At 46.7% G+C, this 17,951-nt stretch overlaps 1 protein-coding gene across 2 annotated transcripts; it reads right to left on the bottom strand.

The window, feature by feature from the left end:
* Positions 1 to 716: 716 nt before the first annotated feature.
* Positions 717 to 16,039, bottom strand: TPPP3 (tubulin polymerization promoting protein family member 3). Of its 2 annotated transcripts, none has more exons than XM_083515153.1 (5): positions 15,923 to 16,039; positions 13,324 to 13,404; positions 6,819 to 7,012; positions 3,184 to 3,337; positions 717 to 1,475 (listed from the first exon to the last, which is right to left on the bottom strand). In XM_083515153.1, exons 3-5 carry the CDS (start codon positions 7,004 to 7,006, stop codon positions 1,287 to 1,289), a joined length of 531 nt encoding a protein of 176 aa, XP_083371279.1. In that variant the 5' UTR covers positions 7,007 to 7,012; positions 13,324 to 13,404; positions 15,923 to 16,039; the 3' UTR covers positions 717 to 1,286. The 2 variants fall into 2 exon arrangements, with proteins under 2 accessions (XP_083371279.1, XP_083371278.1); XM_083515152.1 differs by lacking the exon at positions 15,923 to 16,039 and adding an exon at positions 14,756 to 14,815.
* Positions 16,040 to 17,951: the final 1,912 nt, after the last annotated feature.

Genomic DNA, 17,951 nt, shown 5'->3' with positions numbered 1-17,951 from the left:
ACAGTTGGGATCCCAAGGGCATTATTTTATGTTGAGAAGCTCTGACTCAGTAGTCTCTTTACCCAGACCAAGAAGATCTCATACCACCACATCAGTTTGTGATATTTTTTTTAAGTCCACATGAAAATGCATTAACATTTTAGTGGAAATTTCTCCTGATACACTTTTGCAAGCACTTATGAAAGCTTGTGGCCAATGTTAATTCTACTCAGAGTAGACCCATTGAAATTAATGACTATCAACTAACTTTGTTGGAGGCAAATACATGCATTTTCCCATTAGTGCAAATTTCTCCTAATATAATGCATGTATGCCGTTTATCCTAATATGCAAATTTCTGCTGGGCAGTTTTCTCTAATACAATGCATTTTTAACATTATTTTCATGAATATATGCATTTATAGACATACTTCACAGCAGTGTATGTATTTATTGGCTGGAGAACTGCAAAATTCAGACAGGTGTGAAGTTTGAAGGACAGTTACTATTCAGTGTGGTATTAAACAGATTTGCCTTTACATGTTAAATGAATCAAACTTCCTCCCTGTCCTTCCTGCCCTTTCCTCCTGGGTTTAGCTGTGCCCACCAATGGCATGGTGCCCCCAGCAGATATCCCCCTGAGGGAATGTGATCCTCCACGGGGTGAGGAGTTTCCCCACACCTGCGTGCAGTGTTTAAAAGGGATCAGCTACCTTGTCAGTTGAGAAGCAAGATGATTGTGAGTAGTACTTTTATTTTATATACTGCTTTTCTGATACAATCAAAAGCGGTGAAATGATGCCGTCGGAAGCACTGGGGTCCCCTGCAAACAGGAAGTAGACATCATCATGGGTTGGAAGAGCAAGGGCTATGAGGAAATGCTGTTAGAAGCCTGGGAAGCCATCTTGTTGCCCTGACAGAAGCTTTGTGGCCCTAGAAGCTGCATGACAAATGAAGCTTTCCTTTTATTTTCTCTACGGTGCAGAAGACTCCCATTATTAGCACTAGTGAGGAAAGCAGTGGGGAGGGGGCTGGTTAGAGTGAGGTAAGGGAGACATTTGAGGTGTAGAGGCCTTTGGTAGGCTGCGCAGGCGGGTGCCGCAGATAAAAGTCTGAGTTTGTGTAACTTTGGGAAGCGAGGTGCGTGGCCGGGTCACACTGCAGCTGCGTAAACCATTCAAGGACAGGCACCCCTTCCAGCTATTGCTCTGGGGCTGGAGTGAGGCTGGGCAGAGCCAAACCCCCATAAGAGCAAGGGGGCGTGTCATTAGGGTGGCCCTTCCTTCAAACGGGTGCGGCAGCCACTCCTATTTCTTCACTTTGGCATCGTAAGTGCCGGCGTGCTTGTAGGCCGACACGTAGCCACTGTTGTCCACAATGTTCTCCCGTCCGCTCTTGCCTTTGCCCTTCCCGCTCTCGTCAAAACGTTCCTTGTGGGAGCCTGTGTACTTGGACGTGTCGGTGAGCCTCTCCACCGCGCCCACAGCCTTGGCTTTCTGCCAATCACAAAAACAAGGGAGGGGAGTCAGAACCATTCTTTGTTCAGCAACAACTACCATCACCCCTACTTCGGAACATGGCCTCCACATCACCTCCACCTTCTTTACTATCTACTGTGCAATAATATGAGGAGCTGCTTTGTACCAAGTCCAACCACTGGCACATAGAGTAAAGGTAAAGGGACCCCTGACCATTAGGTCCAGTCGTGACCGACTCTGGGGTTAAGGTGCTCATCTCGCTTTATTGGCTGAGGGAGCCAGCGTACAGCTTCCGGGTCATGTGGCCAGCATGACTAAGCCGCTTCTGTCGAACCTGAGCAGCGCACGGAAACGCCATTTACCTTCCCACCAAAGCGGTACCTATTTATCTACTTGCACTTTGACGTGCTTTCGAACTGCTAGGTTGGCAGGAGCAGGGACCGAGCAACGGGAGCTCACCCCGTCGCGGGGATTCAAACCGCCAACCTTCTGATCGGCAAGTCCTAGGCTCTGTGGTTTAACCCACAGCACCACCCGTGTCCCTGGCACATAGAGTACCACTGGCTTTACCAACAGCTCTCCAGCATTGCAGGTAGCGGTCTTCCCCAGTCTTGCTATTTGGAGGCTCCTTCAAGTGGCACATAAGAGCCCTCCAGGATCAGACCAAAGGCCTATCCAGCTCAGAGCCCTCTACTCACAATGGCCAACGTTATTTCTGTAGGAAGCCCACAAGCAGGACATGAGCCCAGTAGTGCTCTACTGGAGACTGGCCTTCAGAGGCACACTGGCTCTGATACCTGAGGGAACATAGCCATCATCATTGATAAGTCTTATTCTCAATGATTTTGTCAATCCTCCATGAGGGCTGCAGGTATTAAACCTGGGGCCTCCCATAGGAAAAAAGGAGGTGTATTGGATGTGGGGTGCTTACGGAATTCAATTTCTATGAGTTCCAAAGCAGACTGACTGGATCCATACCTGCTGTACTATCATAAAGACTGGATCATAGTTATCCACCCTATTTTACACTTCACTGAATTTTGTGATAAAGTTCCCGGCTCAGAAAACAAAACAAAATGCATTAAAATGCATATTAAAATGTGTACAATACTTTTCTTCTAGAAAAAAGGTGCTGGTACTGCATTCCCTTGAGTAACCCTCAGAAAAAAGCACTGGACTGTACATAAATACATACAGTGAGATAAAAGATGTATATAAATGTACAATTTATGATAAATTGTGTATTGAAATATTATTTATAAACAAAATTCCATACTGCTTTCTTTTTTGTTAGTTAATGGGATAGAAGAGGTTCATAAACGATCACTTGTGGAATTGGAAAAGGACTGATCTGTCCAGAAGTACTGAGAGTGAGTTAAGCCCTACCATACGAGAAAGCTGCAATTCACTACCAGAATGCACACTTTGAATACAGACATTTCCTGGTACAATTCACAGAATCTCCAGGAAAGGCTTGGGAAACCCTGGAGAGCTGCTCCTAGTCAGTGGAGTTCAGGTGGGGAACCTGTGGTCTTCAGATATTACTGGTTTACAACACACACCATCCCAGGCCATGCTGGCTGGCACTGATGGGAGTTGGAGTTCAGCAACACCTGGAAGGCCACAGGCTCCCCCATCCCTGTCCTAGGCCCAACCTGGCCTGCTTCTGGATTCCCACCAGGAGTCTGTTCTGCTTCTTCCTCCAGCACTGGCAGCAGCTACTCACAGTGACGCCCACGTTAGTCGGTTCTTTGCCTGCCACCAGCTGGCAGATGGATTCATACGCTTCCTCTTTGCTTTTGTCCTTAAACCTCTTTGGGGCCAGCTCCTCCAAGGCCTTCTTGAACTCCTCATAGTTTATGACTCTGGCCGTCTTCCCTCTGGAACAGAAAAGGCACAAGGGCCTCAGGAGCCAAATCGCAACCACCTTTGCCCCTCTGACTCATACACCGGGAGTGGGGAACCTTCTTCAGTCTGAGGGCCACATTTCCTTCTAGGCAACTTCTAAGGGGCCATAGGTTAGTGATAAGTGGGGCCAGACACAAAAGAGGGTAGGGAATGAATACAAATTCTACCTTCGTACAGTAGGCTTCTTTCAATACACATTCACACCCCTTAACCACCTCCTTCCAGGCAACCCCAAAGCATTATCAGAGTTCAAGAACACATTCCTGCCAAGCAAAAGCATGCAAGAAGGGTGTCCTGGCTCCCAGTTGTAGAAGGACAAGAACTTGCAAGTTCCTCCCATTGTTTAGCTGGGATTTGGTTCCGGGCAATTTCTACCACTCAATCTATTCCTGCTCTCTGAAGCAATAGAGCACAAGTCCGCTTCATCTTTTACATGACCTCCCTTCAGATATTTGAAGACTGCTATCATGTCTCCTCTTAATCTCCTCTTATCTGGGCTAAACATACCCAGCTCTATCCTGGGTGTCAACTTCTGGACAAGCTCTAGCTTGTCAACGTCCTTCTTAAGTTGTGCCATACAGAAGTGGACATGGTACTCCAGATGTGCTGTGACCATTGCAGACTAGAGTCCACTTCATCCGATGTAGTCAGGCCAGGCCAGACTGTAGTCCACAAAAGCTTATGCCATAATGAAACTGTTAGTCTTTAAGGTGCCACAAGAATCTTTGTTGCTTTTAAAGAAAGAGACTGTGTACACATTACCAGCTTAAAACACAGCTAGGTCATTCTCAATTCAGACTGAAGTTGGTTTGGCGTGTGTACACAACTTAAACATGGCTACATCTCTGAAAATCTTGCTATATACCAGCTAACTAGCTAGAATAACTGAAACATTTGTTTAAAAGTCCTAGAGACTGGGTAGCTGGTGGCAACACCTATTGGTGCTGAATGCTAACAGCTTCTGCAGCAAACTGGTAGAAATTGTCAAAAAGACCTCAACCCCCCAGAGAGGAAAGGTATGTTTGGAAGGACCACAACAAAGGTGCTTCCAAACCAGGCCCACTATCCTACAAGTACCTGTCTTCACTCTGATTTTTTACATGCAGGGAAATATTGGGTGTGTGAGAGAGCACTCAGATATGCAATTCCTCATTTGTGGCTTGAGGTGACGCCATCCAGAAAATAGCTTTACTTATTGATTCTGTTGCCTGCATAAACCAGAGGCAGGGGAACTTTTTCAAGCTGGAAGTCTACATTCCCTCCTAGGCAGCTTTTTGGGGGCCACATGCCAGTGGTGGCCAGAAGCAGAAGCAAAAGAGGGTGGAGCAACGGAGATTGATTTTACTTTTTGTACAACAGGCTTGTTTCTACACAGACTCACACACACAGTTCCCTGCCTCCATCCCCCATCCAGACAAGCATGAGTCGTCATCTGAGTTGCAGGACACATTCTAGACAAGCAAAAGCAGTCCAGGAGAGTGCAAAGCAAGGCTGGAGAGGGGTGTGGCCTGAGGAGAGTCCTGTGAGCCAGAGAGACTTGGAGGCCACATTCAACTTCCCCATCCCTGGTATAAGCTGAGTTTTGACCAGACTCAAGTTCAGAACAGGTGACACACATGCCAAGAGCTTTCCCCAAACCACTAACTGCAACCAGTCCACACACCTCTGAGATATGGGGCTTCTGGTGGTTAAGTCACATGTTAAGCTGAATGCACAGCAGGCATCTATGTCTCAGTTTCCTTCAGAAGCTGGGCCTGTCCTGGGGTCACAAGTCTACATATTACACTTGTGTGCCACTATGACTGTTGGTTTTTTTGTTGTTGTTGTTGTTAAATTAATTTATAGCTGCAGAGGGCCTTACTTGCTGTTGAGATCACTGCAAGCCCAGAAGTTAGGTCTATCACTTCTCTCCCCAACTGTGATCCCACCAATAATTTTTTTAAAAAAATCCCCTTCCCGGCATTGCTACAAAGAGGGAAAAGATATACCTGGTGGGCTGGCCCAGCTCATCTCTCTCTTTCTCTCTCCCCACATTAAACTGTAGCTGTCGCTGCTGCAGCCAAAGTGCTTTCCATTACAAGAGAGTTACACTAGCAGCAGTCAATAGCTGTTTGTTTTTTTTATTTTTGCCAGCACCAAAGGCTTAATTTCTCAAACAGCAGCTGACATGGAGCAGTTCAACAGTACAAACAAAAGTGTTCCTGCCAATATTGCTGAATCAAACCGGGACAGCACCATTGAGCAATGCATGCTCAGTCTCCCCAGAAGCACAGATGTGAAACACAACAATGCCAAACTGAAGCTGGCATTGAGCCAAAGAAGCTGTGTGTGTGTATCTTTTTAAGCTGGTGCTTGGCATTGACACAGAAAGCTAAGCCTCTTTTTTGTGGGTTGGACTGTTTTCTGCTAGGTTTGTAGTCTGGCTACAGACATGGTTTTTGAACATGTGCAGAGTTTCTGTCCCTTGTCACCAGTAATGCAAGTCATCTGGAAAATTATGTACTGGAGTAAAGAAAAAAAATTCACTGCCCTTAATCAGTTGAGATCTGGTTTATCTATTTTACTTATATTTAGTAAACAGATAAACATGTGCTGTGTTATTTTTACAAATGTGTTATAAAAATATCTCAAACATTTTTTCCAGAAGTCAAAAAATAGATTAGGAAGGTATTTGGTTAAAGTTGTAAATCTAAGCATGTTACCACTAGGGAATAAGCACCATTGAGCACAGTGGGATTTCCTTCCTAGTCAACATGCATAAAATTGTGCTGTAAGTATTTGACTTGAGGGGAGCGGGGTTCAACAGGGCATAAGAAGTTGCCTTATAACAAGTTAGACTATTGGTACACCTAGCTCAGTGTTGTCTATGAATTTTCCAGGGTGGGGGTGGTAATGCTCTTAAACTTGGCAAAAGCTTATATAGACACAGACACACACACACACACACAAAACAACATATCTATGCACATTCTGTATAGTATACATAGGATGTATATTTCTTTCTGGAGGTGGTTGAAATGACCACAATGGTTGTAACAGCAAATAAAATTGAAATTGACATAGCTTAGGGCCTCAGCGTGTCTTAATGAGGCCTTGCTTGGTAGGCATTTTTTGTGCCCTATATTAAAACAGAAAATATGAATGGAAGTCTGAGGAAGGGCTGTAGCTCTGTGGAAGAGCATCTGCTTTGAATGCAGAAGGTCGCAGGTTCAATCCCCAACATCTGAGGCAGGTATGGGAGGGAAACCTGCCTGTTAGGGTACCAAGGATCTGATTTAGTAGACTGTTCCTATGAATTAGTTCATTGGGCTCTTGCTTCCAGGGTCAGGACTTCAGCGCTGTGGCAAAGACTTGCCCACGGGTTTCCGTCCCATCCAAGTCTCCTCGTTTTTGTAAATTAAGAACTAACACGAAGCAGAAGCAGAAGGAAGTGAGATGGAAGCAGGCACTTACTTCACCTTGCTGAAGACAATGTCCACATCTGTGCTGGTGACCCCTTTGCCATCAGTTACTTTGCAATCCTTACACAGTTTGGCCCAGTTCTTGCCATTCATTTCTTGCCCTGTAGCTTTGGTGTCGCCGTAGATGGCAAACTTTCGGAAGCTCTCCTCCAATGAAGCCATGTCTGTGCTCTCAGCCATGATGTTCTGTAAAACACACAGGGGGCTGCTCAGATCCAAGTAACAGGCATTACGTGTGCCATCATGTACACCTTTCCTAAACCTCCTCTAGACATTTCCCCCTACCTAGGGATGGTGGAATCTGTCAGTTTCATTTTCCCCTCATTTATCATTTTTTCCCAAATTTTCACAGCAACAGTATGCAATTTTTGTTAAAAGTGGGGGCGGGAGGGGGAAGAGTCCTTAAGACAATTCATCAGCATCTTAGGGCAACTTTCTCCTTATACACATTTTTGCAAAGCAAATTCCCCATATATAATGCATTTTTATATCTTGCTTTCAGTAATGTATGTGTATATATGAACACTTTACTCTAGTATATGTATTATAGTACACAGTAATTGACTAGAGAGGTGTATGGGGTGCTAGGGGTGGGGCAGTGCCTCTGGTGGGGGATATATTGCACTCCTTTTGGAGTCGTTTGTTCACTTTTGGTCCCCTGTCTGCACTCAGCTCTAACCTGTGGCTCCTAAAAACTGTTAGCATGTAACAGCAGCCACACCCCAGGAAACGACTTTGACTGGCTGGCTAAACTAAGTGAGGGTAGCTGTCAAATGTTGCTGTGGTTGCTTGAGAGTAACCAGGCAGGACTCCGACCTGTCTTTTACAGGCTTTATTCTTGGTGCAAACTATTTACAGTGAAGAGCGTCGTAAGTTCATATCTGGCTCAATCGCTAGCAGAATCCGGGAGTGGTCTGTTTTTGTACCTCCCCCAGCATAAAGGTCGCGTCACCCCCAGCCTTTTCCGCCTCTCCCTGCGCCGAAGACTACTGTGCAGAATGGGCGCTGGCAAGGACGCGCTTCCCACCTCTCCAGCTTGCTCAGGCTCAGTGTTAAGGCTCTCCCTAGCATCCTCTGGCCCCTGCACTTCTTCTCCACTGGAGATGGGGCTTCCCCCCTCGCCGGAAGAGGAACTGCTTCGCAAGATTTTCGGAGGCTCCCTGTAACACAGCTGCCCTTCCATCTCTTGCCTCTGAGCTGATGGCAGTTCCCTGACAGTAGCCAATGTATCTCAAGCCCTTGGTGAGTTAGGGACTTTCCCTGCAAGTGAAGACAAGACTCCGGTAGATTGCGTGGATGAAACCAATACTGGGTCAAACAGTTAAGAAGCCAGTTTCTGCACATGCTGTAGAAGGAAGAGAGGGGCAGATGGGGCTTGTCAACCTAGGAAGATAACCTTTCTAGGAGAAGGAAAATCCTGGTCCTAAACCTCCACTTCCTTGTGGGATATCTTTGGGAGAAGAAAAGGCTAAGGAGTAAACCCTACACAAACCCAGAGTGGAGTCTCTAATACGGTTGGATGGCACCATGTACACCTCCTTCTGGAAACTGCTGCAGCCAAGCTGGTGCCAAACATATTCCTCTGCTTTCCTTTGGACCATATCAGTGAGGCTGAGAGGGGGGTCTTGTCATCTGGGTAGCCCAGGACCTCCATACACACTGCCCAGGCTTGTGCCCCAAGGAGGTCACTTCAGTGCTGCTAACTCAGCGGTTTGCCTTCATCCCTGGAGGCATGATCCATTGTCTCTCAAGACAGACAGATGCCAACCACTTGGCTAGAGAACTACATTGTAAAATCTGGATAACTGCAAATTCCCAAAGGATTGGCTGTGTTTCAGTTCACAAATTGTTTTAGAAAGTGTGAATTAGAAAAATCCACATTTAAATGCAAAGTAAATTGGATTTCTCCCTGAGCTCCATTGTTGGTCTTAGTGCACTGTCTGAACAGATTTCTTGGTTCCTGAGATAAATCAGGGCATCATAGATAGAGCACTTTTCTCAAACCTTCTGTAGAAGCTACTGGCTTTTTCAGATTTATCATAAACTTTCCCCCTACTTCTGAAGTTCAGTATGCGAACACCATTGTTGTCATAATCAAAAAAACCAGCACATGGACAAGAGGAAAGTGCAGTATGTTAAGGAAAATTGCTTTGCAAAAGTTGTGTGTTGTAGGCAAAAAGGTGTCTATTAGCAGAGATCTTCACAAAAACGCTGATGGATTTTCATGAGATTTTTTCCCAAGTTTTAAAATTTATTTTTGCAATCATCTATGCAAATGTGGAGAACTAAACTTAAGATTAGAAAAATGAGGAAACAAGGGAAACCAAAATGGACAGATCTGCCCATGCCTAGCAAGAGCAGACGTACCTTCCCAGCAAATGCCCTGGCTTGCCCTGTGTCAATGCCAGCACTAACTGGAATTTCCCTGCACAATTATGAACTCAATCCACTGCTGCTTTGGGGAAACACTGTCCATTTCTCACGGACATTTACCCTCAGCTATCCCCTTGCTCGGGCTCCCTGCCAAGATCCACCCATGCCCGGGGCAGGCTATTAGGGCACTAGCCAGCCTGGGGGGCCTGCCAGGTCCAGGATCTTAGTTACGGCCTGACATTAAACAAAAACAGGCATGTGGGCTTGGCTGCTGGGGCGGCCACAGTTTGTGTTGCCTGGCGATGGTTGCTAAGGGCGGGTTGTGCTACTTGGACGTGGTTGCTCTGGGGAGGATAGTGTGGATTAGCATATGTACTTAACTCCACACTAACGGACATAGACATGCGTGTGAACTTTTTTCCCTTTCTCTCTCTCTCCTTAAAATTTCTCCTCTGCTGGATGAAGGTATCTCCTGGAAAGGAGCAGTGGAGCTGCAGGCCCTACCCAACAGAAGTCACAGCCACACTTGGATGTACATGAATCTGCATGCACAGAAATATAGTGGTACCTCAGGTTAAGTACTTAATTCGTTCTGGAGGTCCATACTTAACCTGAAACTGTTCTTAACCTAAAGCACCACTTTAGCTAATGGGGCCTCCTGCTGCTGCCGTGCCGCCGGAGCACGATTTCTGTTCTTATCCTGAAGCAAAGTTCTTAACCTGAAGCACTTTTTCTGGGTTAGCGGAGTGTGTAACCTGAAGCGTATGTAACCTGAGGTACACTGTACACAGCAGCAGGTGTACTGGGTGCACAACTGCAAAAAAAAATAATGGGCACAAATTATGCAGGTTTGGCCATTTGGAAAACTGCAATAACATGTAGGCATATTAAACTATGGCTTTTTAAACTATGGCTTTTTTAAACAGATGAAGGGCAGTATAGAAATTTAATAAATAATAAATTAAAGAATGACGATAATGTACAGCTGTGTACTTATCCAATTGCAGAATCCTTGACTTTGCAAATGTGGAGAACTAAACTCAGTTAGTGTACCTTGGTCAGTGTGCTTTACCCCTCAGGCACACATGCGGTAACCCATGTGAATTTAACTTTTTAAAATTATTTGCTGCAGCCCTCATCCAAGAAGCTTGAAGCTCAAACCTACAGTGGTGCCCCGCAAGACGAATGCCTCGCAAGACGAAAAACTCGCTAGACGAAAGGGTTTTCCGGTTTTGCGTTGCTTCACTAGACGAATTTCCCTATGGGCTTGCTTCGCAAGACGAAAACGTCTTGCGCTTTTTTTTTAAAGCCGCTTGAAGAGGCGCAGTTGCGACGGACTGTGCTTTGCAAGACGAAAAACATCGCAAGACGAAAAGACTCGCAGAACGAATTCTTTTCGTCTTGCAAGGCACCACTGTATATGTGTTTTCCCCAAATGTGCATCATTTTATACTTTACTTACATTGAACCTTACACTCCTCAAAAAGATGGTTTAAAGGCTCCCTCTCCAGCAGAAGCTTTATGCATGTCTTACATTTTAATGTTGTAAATTTATTTTATGTTGTAAACGGCTACATTGTATGACTGAAAGTTTTCCTTTCATTCTCTGTTGTCCTTTGTAAAGGCCTTTGGCTATATACAGTAAAACTGACTGACAGACTTGCGGCATGTTCTATAACAGATGCCCCTTTGACTGAGATTTAGGTTGACCGCAACCTGTGGGCCCCACAATTTGCCTCCCTGGCATGCAAAGGTAGAGATATTTGCACAGGTGAGCAAGCAAACTGCAGGTTTTCTCACTTTTCACACAAAAATTGAGACGCATGCACCTAAGATTGGCTGAGACTCCCTTACTCACATAGGAGCCCTGATTGGTTGTGAGTCACAGTCGCAGCCAATCAGGGATCTTCTGCTAGACAGGGAGTCACAGCCTATCAGGACTCCCTGGTACACGTCCCTGTGTGTTTAGGGATAAATGCTCTATCTGCAGTTTGCTCTCAGAGGGCATCTGTCTACCCCCACAGTCAGAGACATAGCACACAAAGAGCTGCACTTTAGGGACACTCACTTGCCCTTCACACTTTACATGTTTACTATGGGTAACGTCAGTTGTAGCCACAGCAAACATGATTGACACATAAATCGTGAAGCACCCAGGTAGAGGGCAGCAGCTCTTAATCCTTGTATTTATTTAATGTATTTATTTAAAACCAACCCTGCCTTTCTACAGTTGCTCAAGGTATGTATGGATTCTTTCACCATTTGGCCAACGCCTAACTAAGTCAGTCATTATGCTTGGCTTGCTAGTTGCGTCTTCTTCAGAGATCTTAGCTACACAAATACACACATACACAACTTACGTGGGCAACACAGAACAACAATCTGGTTCAATTCAGACAAGATATCACATCCATAGTTTGTGCTGACTGTAGTTTAGAACCTAAACCACCATTTCTACTTCCAAAGCTACAACAATTAAACTATGGTTTAGAGCTGCTTGTCTGCTTTCATTTCAAGCATTCAATCCTGCCCAGAAGCTCCAGCAGACTCTCAAGGCAAGGCAAAGGATCAGGGATGATGGGAGTTGGTGTCTAATAATATCTGGAAAGCAAGAGCTTCCCCATCCCTGCTATAAAGTTCCTGGCACAGGAAGTACCTGGTACTACTCGAAGTGAAACCCTAAAGAAATTGCAACCTTTGGGGAAAAGGAAATATCTGTCATAGCAAAGCCCACCACTGATTCTTCTTCTGCATGGCTGCAAACTTAAGTGGCATCAACAGTCGGCATGATAGGGTCAGTTCAAGTTAAAGAAAGGACCCCACAGGGGCTGCAAAAGTCAAAGGTATATCAGAGCTCAACCAGTGAACATCTAACTCCTCAGCTGGGATGCTCAAGAATTTTATCCCGTCTGCATTTTTAAGGAAATTGGCCTGGCCTGCACTTCTTAGACAGAGGGTTCCTCCAAACTGGTGTTTTTCCCAGAGTGTATTTGCAACATGTCATTGATGCAGAAATAGTGCTGGCTTTATACTGGAATATCCAAACATTGTTCCTCTTATTTAGTTGCTCTGTGAATATTCCCCAATGTTAGCACATAGTGCATTGAAGGGCCTCTCCGTTGGGCCCTTGGAACTCTTGCCTGGCGCACCCCCTCCTCAACCACACCTCTGTCTCCAGGTCACACTCCTCACTAGTCCTACTTCACACCCTCCTTAACTTTCTGCCTGCCTGGAATGTGTACTTGACTGCCTCTTGCATGCCTGGATGGAAGTTAGAGGTGGCTGAGTAAGTGTGTTTAAAATTAGCCTAATGTACAAAGGTAAAGGGACGCGGATGGCACTGTGGGTTAAACCACAGAGCCTAGGGCTTGCCGATCAGAAGGTCGGTGGTTCAAATCCCCGTGACAGGGTGAGCTCCTGCTGCCTGGTCCCAGCTCCTGCCAACCTAGCAGTTCGAAAGCACACCAGTGCAAGTAGATAAATAGGAACTGCTCCGGCGGGAAGGTAAACGGCGTTTCCGTGTGCTGCTCTGGTTCACCAGAAGCGGCATAGTCATGCTGCCACATGACCCGGAAGCTGTACGCCGGCTCCCTCAGCCAATAAAGCGAGATGAGCGTCGCAACCCCAGAGTCATCCGCAACTGGACCTCACGGTCAGGGGTCCCTTTACCTTTACAAAGGTAAAATGCACATTCATTGCTCCATCCACATTTGCTTCTGGCCCCTCCCACCACTGGAATGGAACCTTCAGAAGGTTGCCCAGGTGAACATGTGGTCCTTGGTCTGAAAAAGATTCCCCATGCACCCTTTAACCCCTGCTGTGGTCGCAGCTGGAATCAGACCCCCGGCAGCTGCTATTTGCAATAGGAAGAAAGCTCCCACTGACTGAAACAGGAGTTTTCCTCTCATTCCAAACAACAGGGGATGCAGACAGAGGGTTAAAACTCGCTTCCCTCCACACCGTGGTTCCGATTTGGCTCCCTCTGCTCCGACCCCACACTGGGTACTTAGTGTAAAGCAGCCATCCCCAACCTGGTGCCCTTCAGATGTTTTGGACTACAATCCTTGTCCATTGGTGGGGATTGGGGAGAAATTTGATTTAGACTGTATTTAAAGCATACTTACCAAATCGCTTCAAAGCACTACGTGAACACAGCTATCCTTCAAAATTCACACTTCTACAAATTTCACAATGCAATTCTCCACCTATGTAATGTGTACAAAATGCATATACTGTAGTAAGCATGCATATAAATGCAAAGATCAGTGGAAATAGCAATCATAAAGGCATGTTAGGCAAAATTACGAACAAAAATGAGCATATTAGAATAAATTTGCACTAAAATGCTGATAAGCTGTTGCGGAAATGTGGAAAACTTGACTGTAAAAACGAGAAACCAAGAAAAACAGAAACTGACAAATTCACCCATCTCTCGGGGGTCTTCCCAAAGGGCACAGAAGATGGAGCAGCCTTGTGCACTGCTGCTTCAGAGTGCAGAGCACAAACTAATGGGTGGAAATTGCAGGAAAGCATATTCCCGATAAACCTCCGAGAAAGAGCTGTCCAGCAATGGGACAGGCTGCCTTGGGAGGTGATAGGCTCTCCTTTGCTGGGATCCATCCATCTCAGTGCTGTCTACACTGACTGGCAGTGGCTGTCTTTGGCTTCAGACCAGTCACTCCCTGTCCTACCTGGAGATACCAGGGAATGACCCAAAGACCTTCTGCATGCAAGATTCTATCACTGAACTACAGCCAGCTTGCCTGGTGCAGTTTTCTATTCTGCCAGTTCAGCTGAACTGCTAGAAGCAGAAGCCTGAGAAATGATATCACCAAGCCAGAACAATGCCAGCGGCACTCAAAGGAGAGCATCTTGCTGGCCGCTTTTCTGCAAGCACGTAAATCCAGACATACGCAAGAACAGAGGGCTAAAGGCACAGTTGTGCATGATGCCAAAAGCACCTCTGTAAAACATCTCTCAGGCTTTTTGCGTGCATATGTGCATTCTCAACATCCGAAACAAAAATCAGAAGAGTCGCTTTTAGAAGCTGTATACCAAGTCAGACAATTTGTCCATCCCGCCCACTATTGTTTACTACTTTGACTGGCAGGGGCTCTGCAGGATCTCAAGAGCTGTTTTTAAGTAAATTAATTTCATAATTTGAATGTTTTATATTTTTTTGGTAAACCACCTAGAGGTTTTTGTACAATCAAGCATTGCAGAAATGTTTTTAAATAAATAAATAAAATCCATGCAACCTGAACCTTTAACTGGAGACACCAGGGATTGATCCTGGGAAGCTGCTGGATGCATCCATTTGTGATTATCTCTAACGTTTAAACTGCACAGACGTTACAGTCCAAGATGAACAACTTGCCATTTTGTGCCTATTGGTCTGTGCTGGGATTCTCCCAGAGGTTACTGAACTAGATGAGGATCCAGTTTTAATCATGCTTAAAGAAGACCCATTGATTTTGATGTGTCTGCTCTAAGCACAACTAAGTCTGGATCCAACTCTGCATTTCTAAGCAAGAATGCACACACAAGATTCCTTACCACAGGTTAGTTATGTTTCAACAGTTAAGAGGTCCCGGGTTGCAAATTTTAAAATTCATCAGCAGATGATGGGCGAAGATTCTAGAAAAGAACAGAGCAAAAGGTAGACAAAGCAATGTCAACTCATCCATGTTCTATGCAAAAAGAGATGGGAGGGGGAATCAATTTAAAGCATGAGGTGGGGGGGGGGATCAAAAAGAAAAAAAGGCTGCAGTTCAAACACACTTTTCCAGGAATAAGTCCCACTGAACTCAGTGCAGCTTATTTCTGACATGCAAAATTATGTTATGCAAATAAATAAATTCCACTGGGGGGAAATAAACAGAGAGCGCTATCTTCTGCTTTCTATTCCACAATGCTATTAACAACATGCATACCCTGGAACAAATAAAGAGCACCTAAAAGAAGCTTTATAGAGAGTCATGGGTGGATCTGCCGACTCAGGGTATGTGGTGCAGATCTAGTGAGTCAAATATTCATCAAAGCACAGCTGATGCCAAGCTAATTCCTCCATTTCCAGGTTTGCAGACACAACACAAGGATTCCTAACAGAGATTGCTCCAGTTGACAAGCTGCCCATTATCACAATCTGGTTAGTTAAACAAGCAGGGGAAAGAGGGTGTACCCGGTATTTATATTATACATGCATAGGGAACTAGGGAAGAGAAGGAATTATTCCGAATTAGTTAGTCTGGAGCCAAGTGACATCATCGCCTCGGGTGCAATGAAGAAAAACAGAGGGAGACCCCTCCACAAACACCCGCCTGGAAGCGGCACCCCCTGATGACCCTGCGACCGCAAACATCAAGCAACAGCCTCGCGGCTGTTGTTTACGTGGAAGTAAATAAATCCCATTGAAGTCACTGGGACTCCCTCCCGAATATGCATGTAGAGAATCGGGATTGCAACCTTAGCATAGTGATGGGAATAAACGAAGAGATCGTCGGAGGTACATTGACTGAGAGGAAGGGAAGGAGCGGAATGCAAAGGTTTGGTCAGCATGCCTAGTGGGTGGATGCAGGGGGAACGGAGAGACAGGGGTTCCCCAAGCCTCCGGCTGCAAGAAGCCTGCATTGTCCACGGGGATGGGGATACCCCGGTTCCTCCTTACCCCACTCCGGATCCCCCTCGCCTGGCTACGCCTTACCCCCCGCGCGCGCTCCTTACCCGGCTTGCCTTCCACAACGCTGCGCCTTGCAAAAAAAAGGGGGGAGAAAACCACCCCTCTGGCTCTTGGAGACGCGCCGCTGCCGGCGGGGCGAGGCTCGGCTGTTGATTCCCGTCTCCATAGAGACCCCAGTGACACAGCGCGGGGAGGGAATAGGAAGCGGCGGGGGGGGGGGCGTGCAAAAGCGAGGAAGAGCCAAGACACCTCCCTCCGGGGAAGAGGGAGGCGCAGGCGCGCTGGGCAGCCCCTCCGCCCGCCCCAACGTGGGCCTGGCGCCAAATGGGCCATTAGTGCGACGGTGGATGATGCTGAGACCTTGGGATTGCTGCTGCTGCTGCTGCCTCCGGAACATTAGCGGGGAATAAATGGATGGCATCGCGGGAGGGGGGGGCAGCAGGAGAGAGAGATGCTTATGTCATCCTGAAGTTCTCAGCAACCTTTTCCTGCGCGCCCTTCTCTTTCCCCAAAGCGAGAGGCTTAGCCCAAAGACCGCCGCCCCCCGCCTGTGCCAAGACTCTGAGCCCTTGAATTGTAGAGTTGGAAGGGACCCCAAGGGTCATCTAGTCCAACCCCCTGCAATGCAGGAATCTCAACTAAAGCATCCGGGACAGAAAGCCACCCAACCTCTGCTTGAAATCCACCAAGGAAGGAGAGAGTTCACTTCGTGTGGGAGTCTGTTCCACTGTCAAACAGCTCTTACTGGCAGAAACCTCTTCCTCGTTTCTTGTAATTTGAAACCATTGGTTTGGGTCTTAGATTCCGGAGCAGGAGAAATCAAGTTTGCTCCATCTTCCATGTGACAGCCCTTTAAGATATTTGAAGATGGCTATCCTATCTCCTCTCAGTCTCCTCTTTACCAGGCGAAACATACCCAACTCCCTCTCATCTGGCTTGGTTTCCAGATTCTTGGTCATCTAACTCGGTGACTGACAGTGACCCTCCAGGGTTTCAGGTGGGAGAGACATTCCCAGGCCTACCTGGCGATGCTTGGGTTTCAACCTGGAGCCATGCTCTGCCACTGAGCTCTTAGGAGCTCTAAGCTCCTCTAAGGAAAGCAAGTGATTGCATGCATATCCTGCCCCCTCACCCAGCCATTTCGGTGCTTAGAAGTCACAGGGCAAGGTTTATAATGCAGTGGTAGAGCATCTCCTTTGCAGGCAAGAGGTCCGAGGTTTCATCCCAGGTAAGGCTGGCAGAGATCCCTGCTTGAAATCATGAAGAGCCACTACCAGTCTTGAGTGGATAAAACTGAGCTAAATAGACCAAAGCTCTGGATGAGCAAAGGACAGCTTTCTATGACATACAATTAAAGCCCATGGCTTCCAGTGACAAAGCACACACATACACCCCACTGTGACTAGTTGTAAGGGGGCAGGCAGGTGGGGGCAGGCTGAAGACAGGCAATATGCCACGTTTGCCCTGGTAGTGGGTCAGCCTCCATTAGACTTCGATGAGATTTTGACTCATCTGCCATTGTAAGCAGGAGACCTCTTTCAACCCAAGGGTTGCCCAGTAAGCAACCTCCTAGGGGCCATATACCAGTGGTGGGTGGGTGGGGCCAGGTAGAGCGACAGGTGTGGCTTCTTTGTTCAACAGTCACATTATAAAGTATAATAATAATTTATTACTTATACCCTGCCCATCTGGCCGGGCCTCCCCAGCCACTCTGGGTGGCTCCCAACAAAATATTAAAAACACGATAAAACATCAAACATTGAAAACATCCCTGAACAGGGCTGCCTTCAGATATCTTCTAAAAGTCAGGTAGTTGTTTATTTCTTTGACATCTGATGGGAGGGCATTCCACAGGGCGGGCGCCACTACTGAGAAAGCCCTCTGCTTCATTCCCTGTAACCTCACTTCTTGCAGTGAGGGAACCACCAGAAGGCCTTCGGCGCTGGACCTCAGTGTCCGGGCTGAACAATGGGGGTGGAGATGCTCCTTCAGGACAGACCCTGTGGCAGCAGAAGAGAACAGGGAACTCCAGAGGAACTGGTGGGGGGTTGTTGCTGCTGCCCCCTGGGGTGT

The sequence above is a fragment of the Podarcis liolepis genome (genome assembly GCF_965112155.1).
Source record: "Podarcis liolepis genome assembly, chromosome: 7".
Taxonomy (NCBI): Eukaryota; Metazoa; Chordata; class Lepidosauria; order Squamata; family Lacertidae; genus Podarcis; species Podarcis liolepis.
This window is presented reverse-complemented; position numbering and strand designations above follow the sequence as displayed.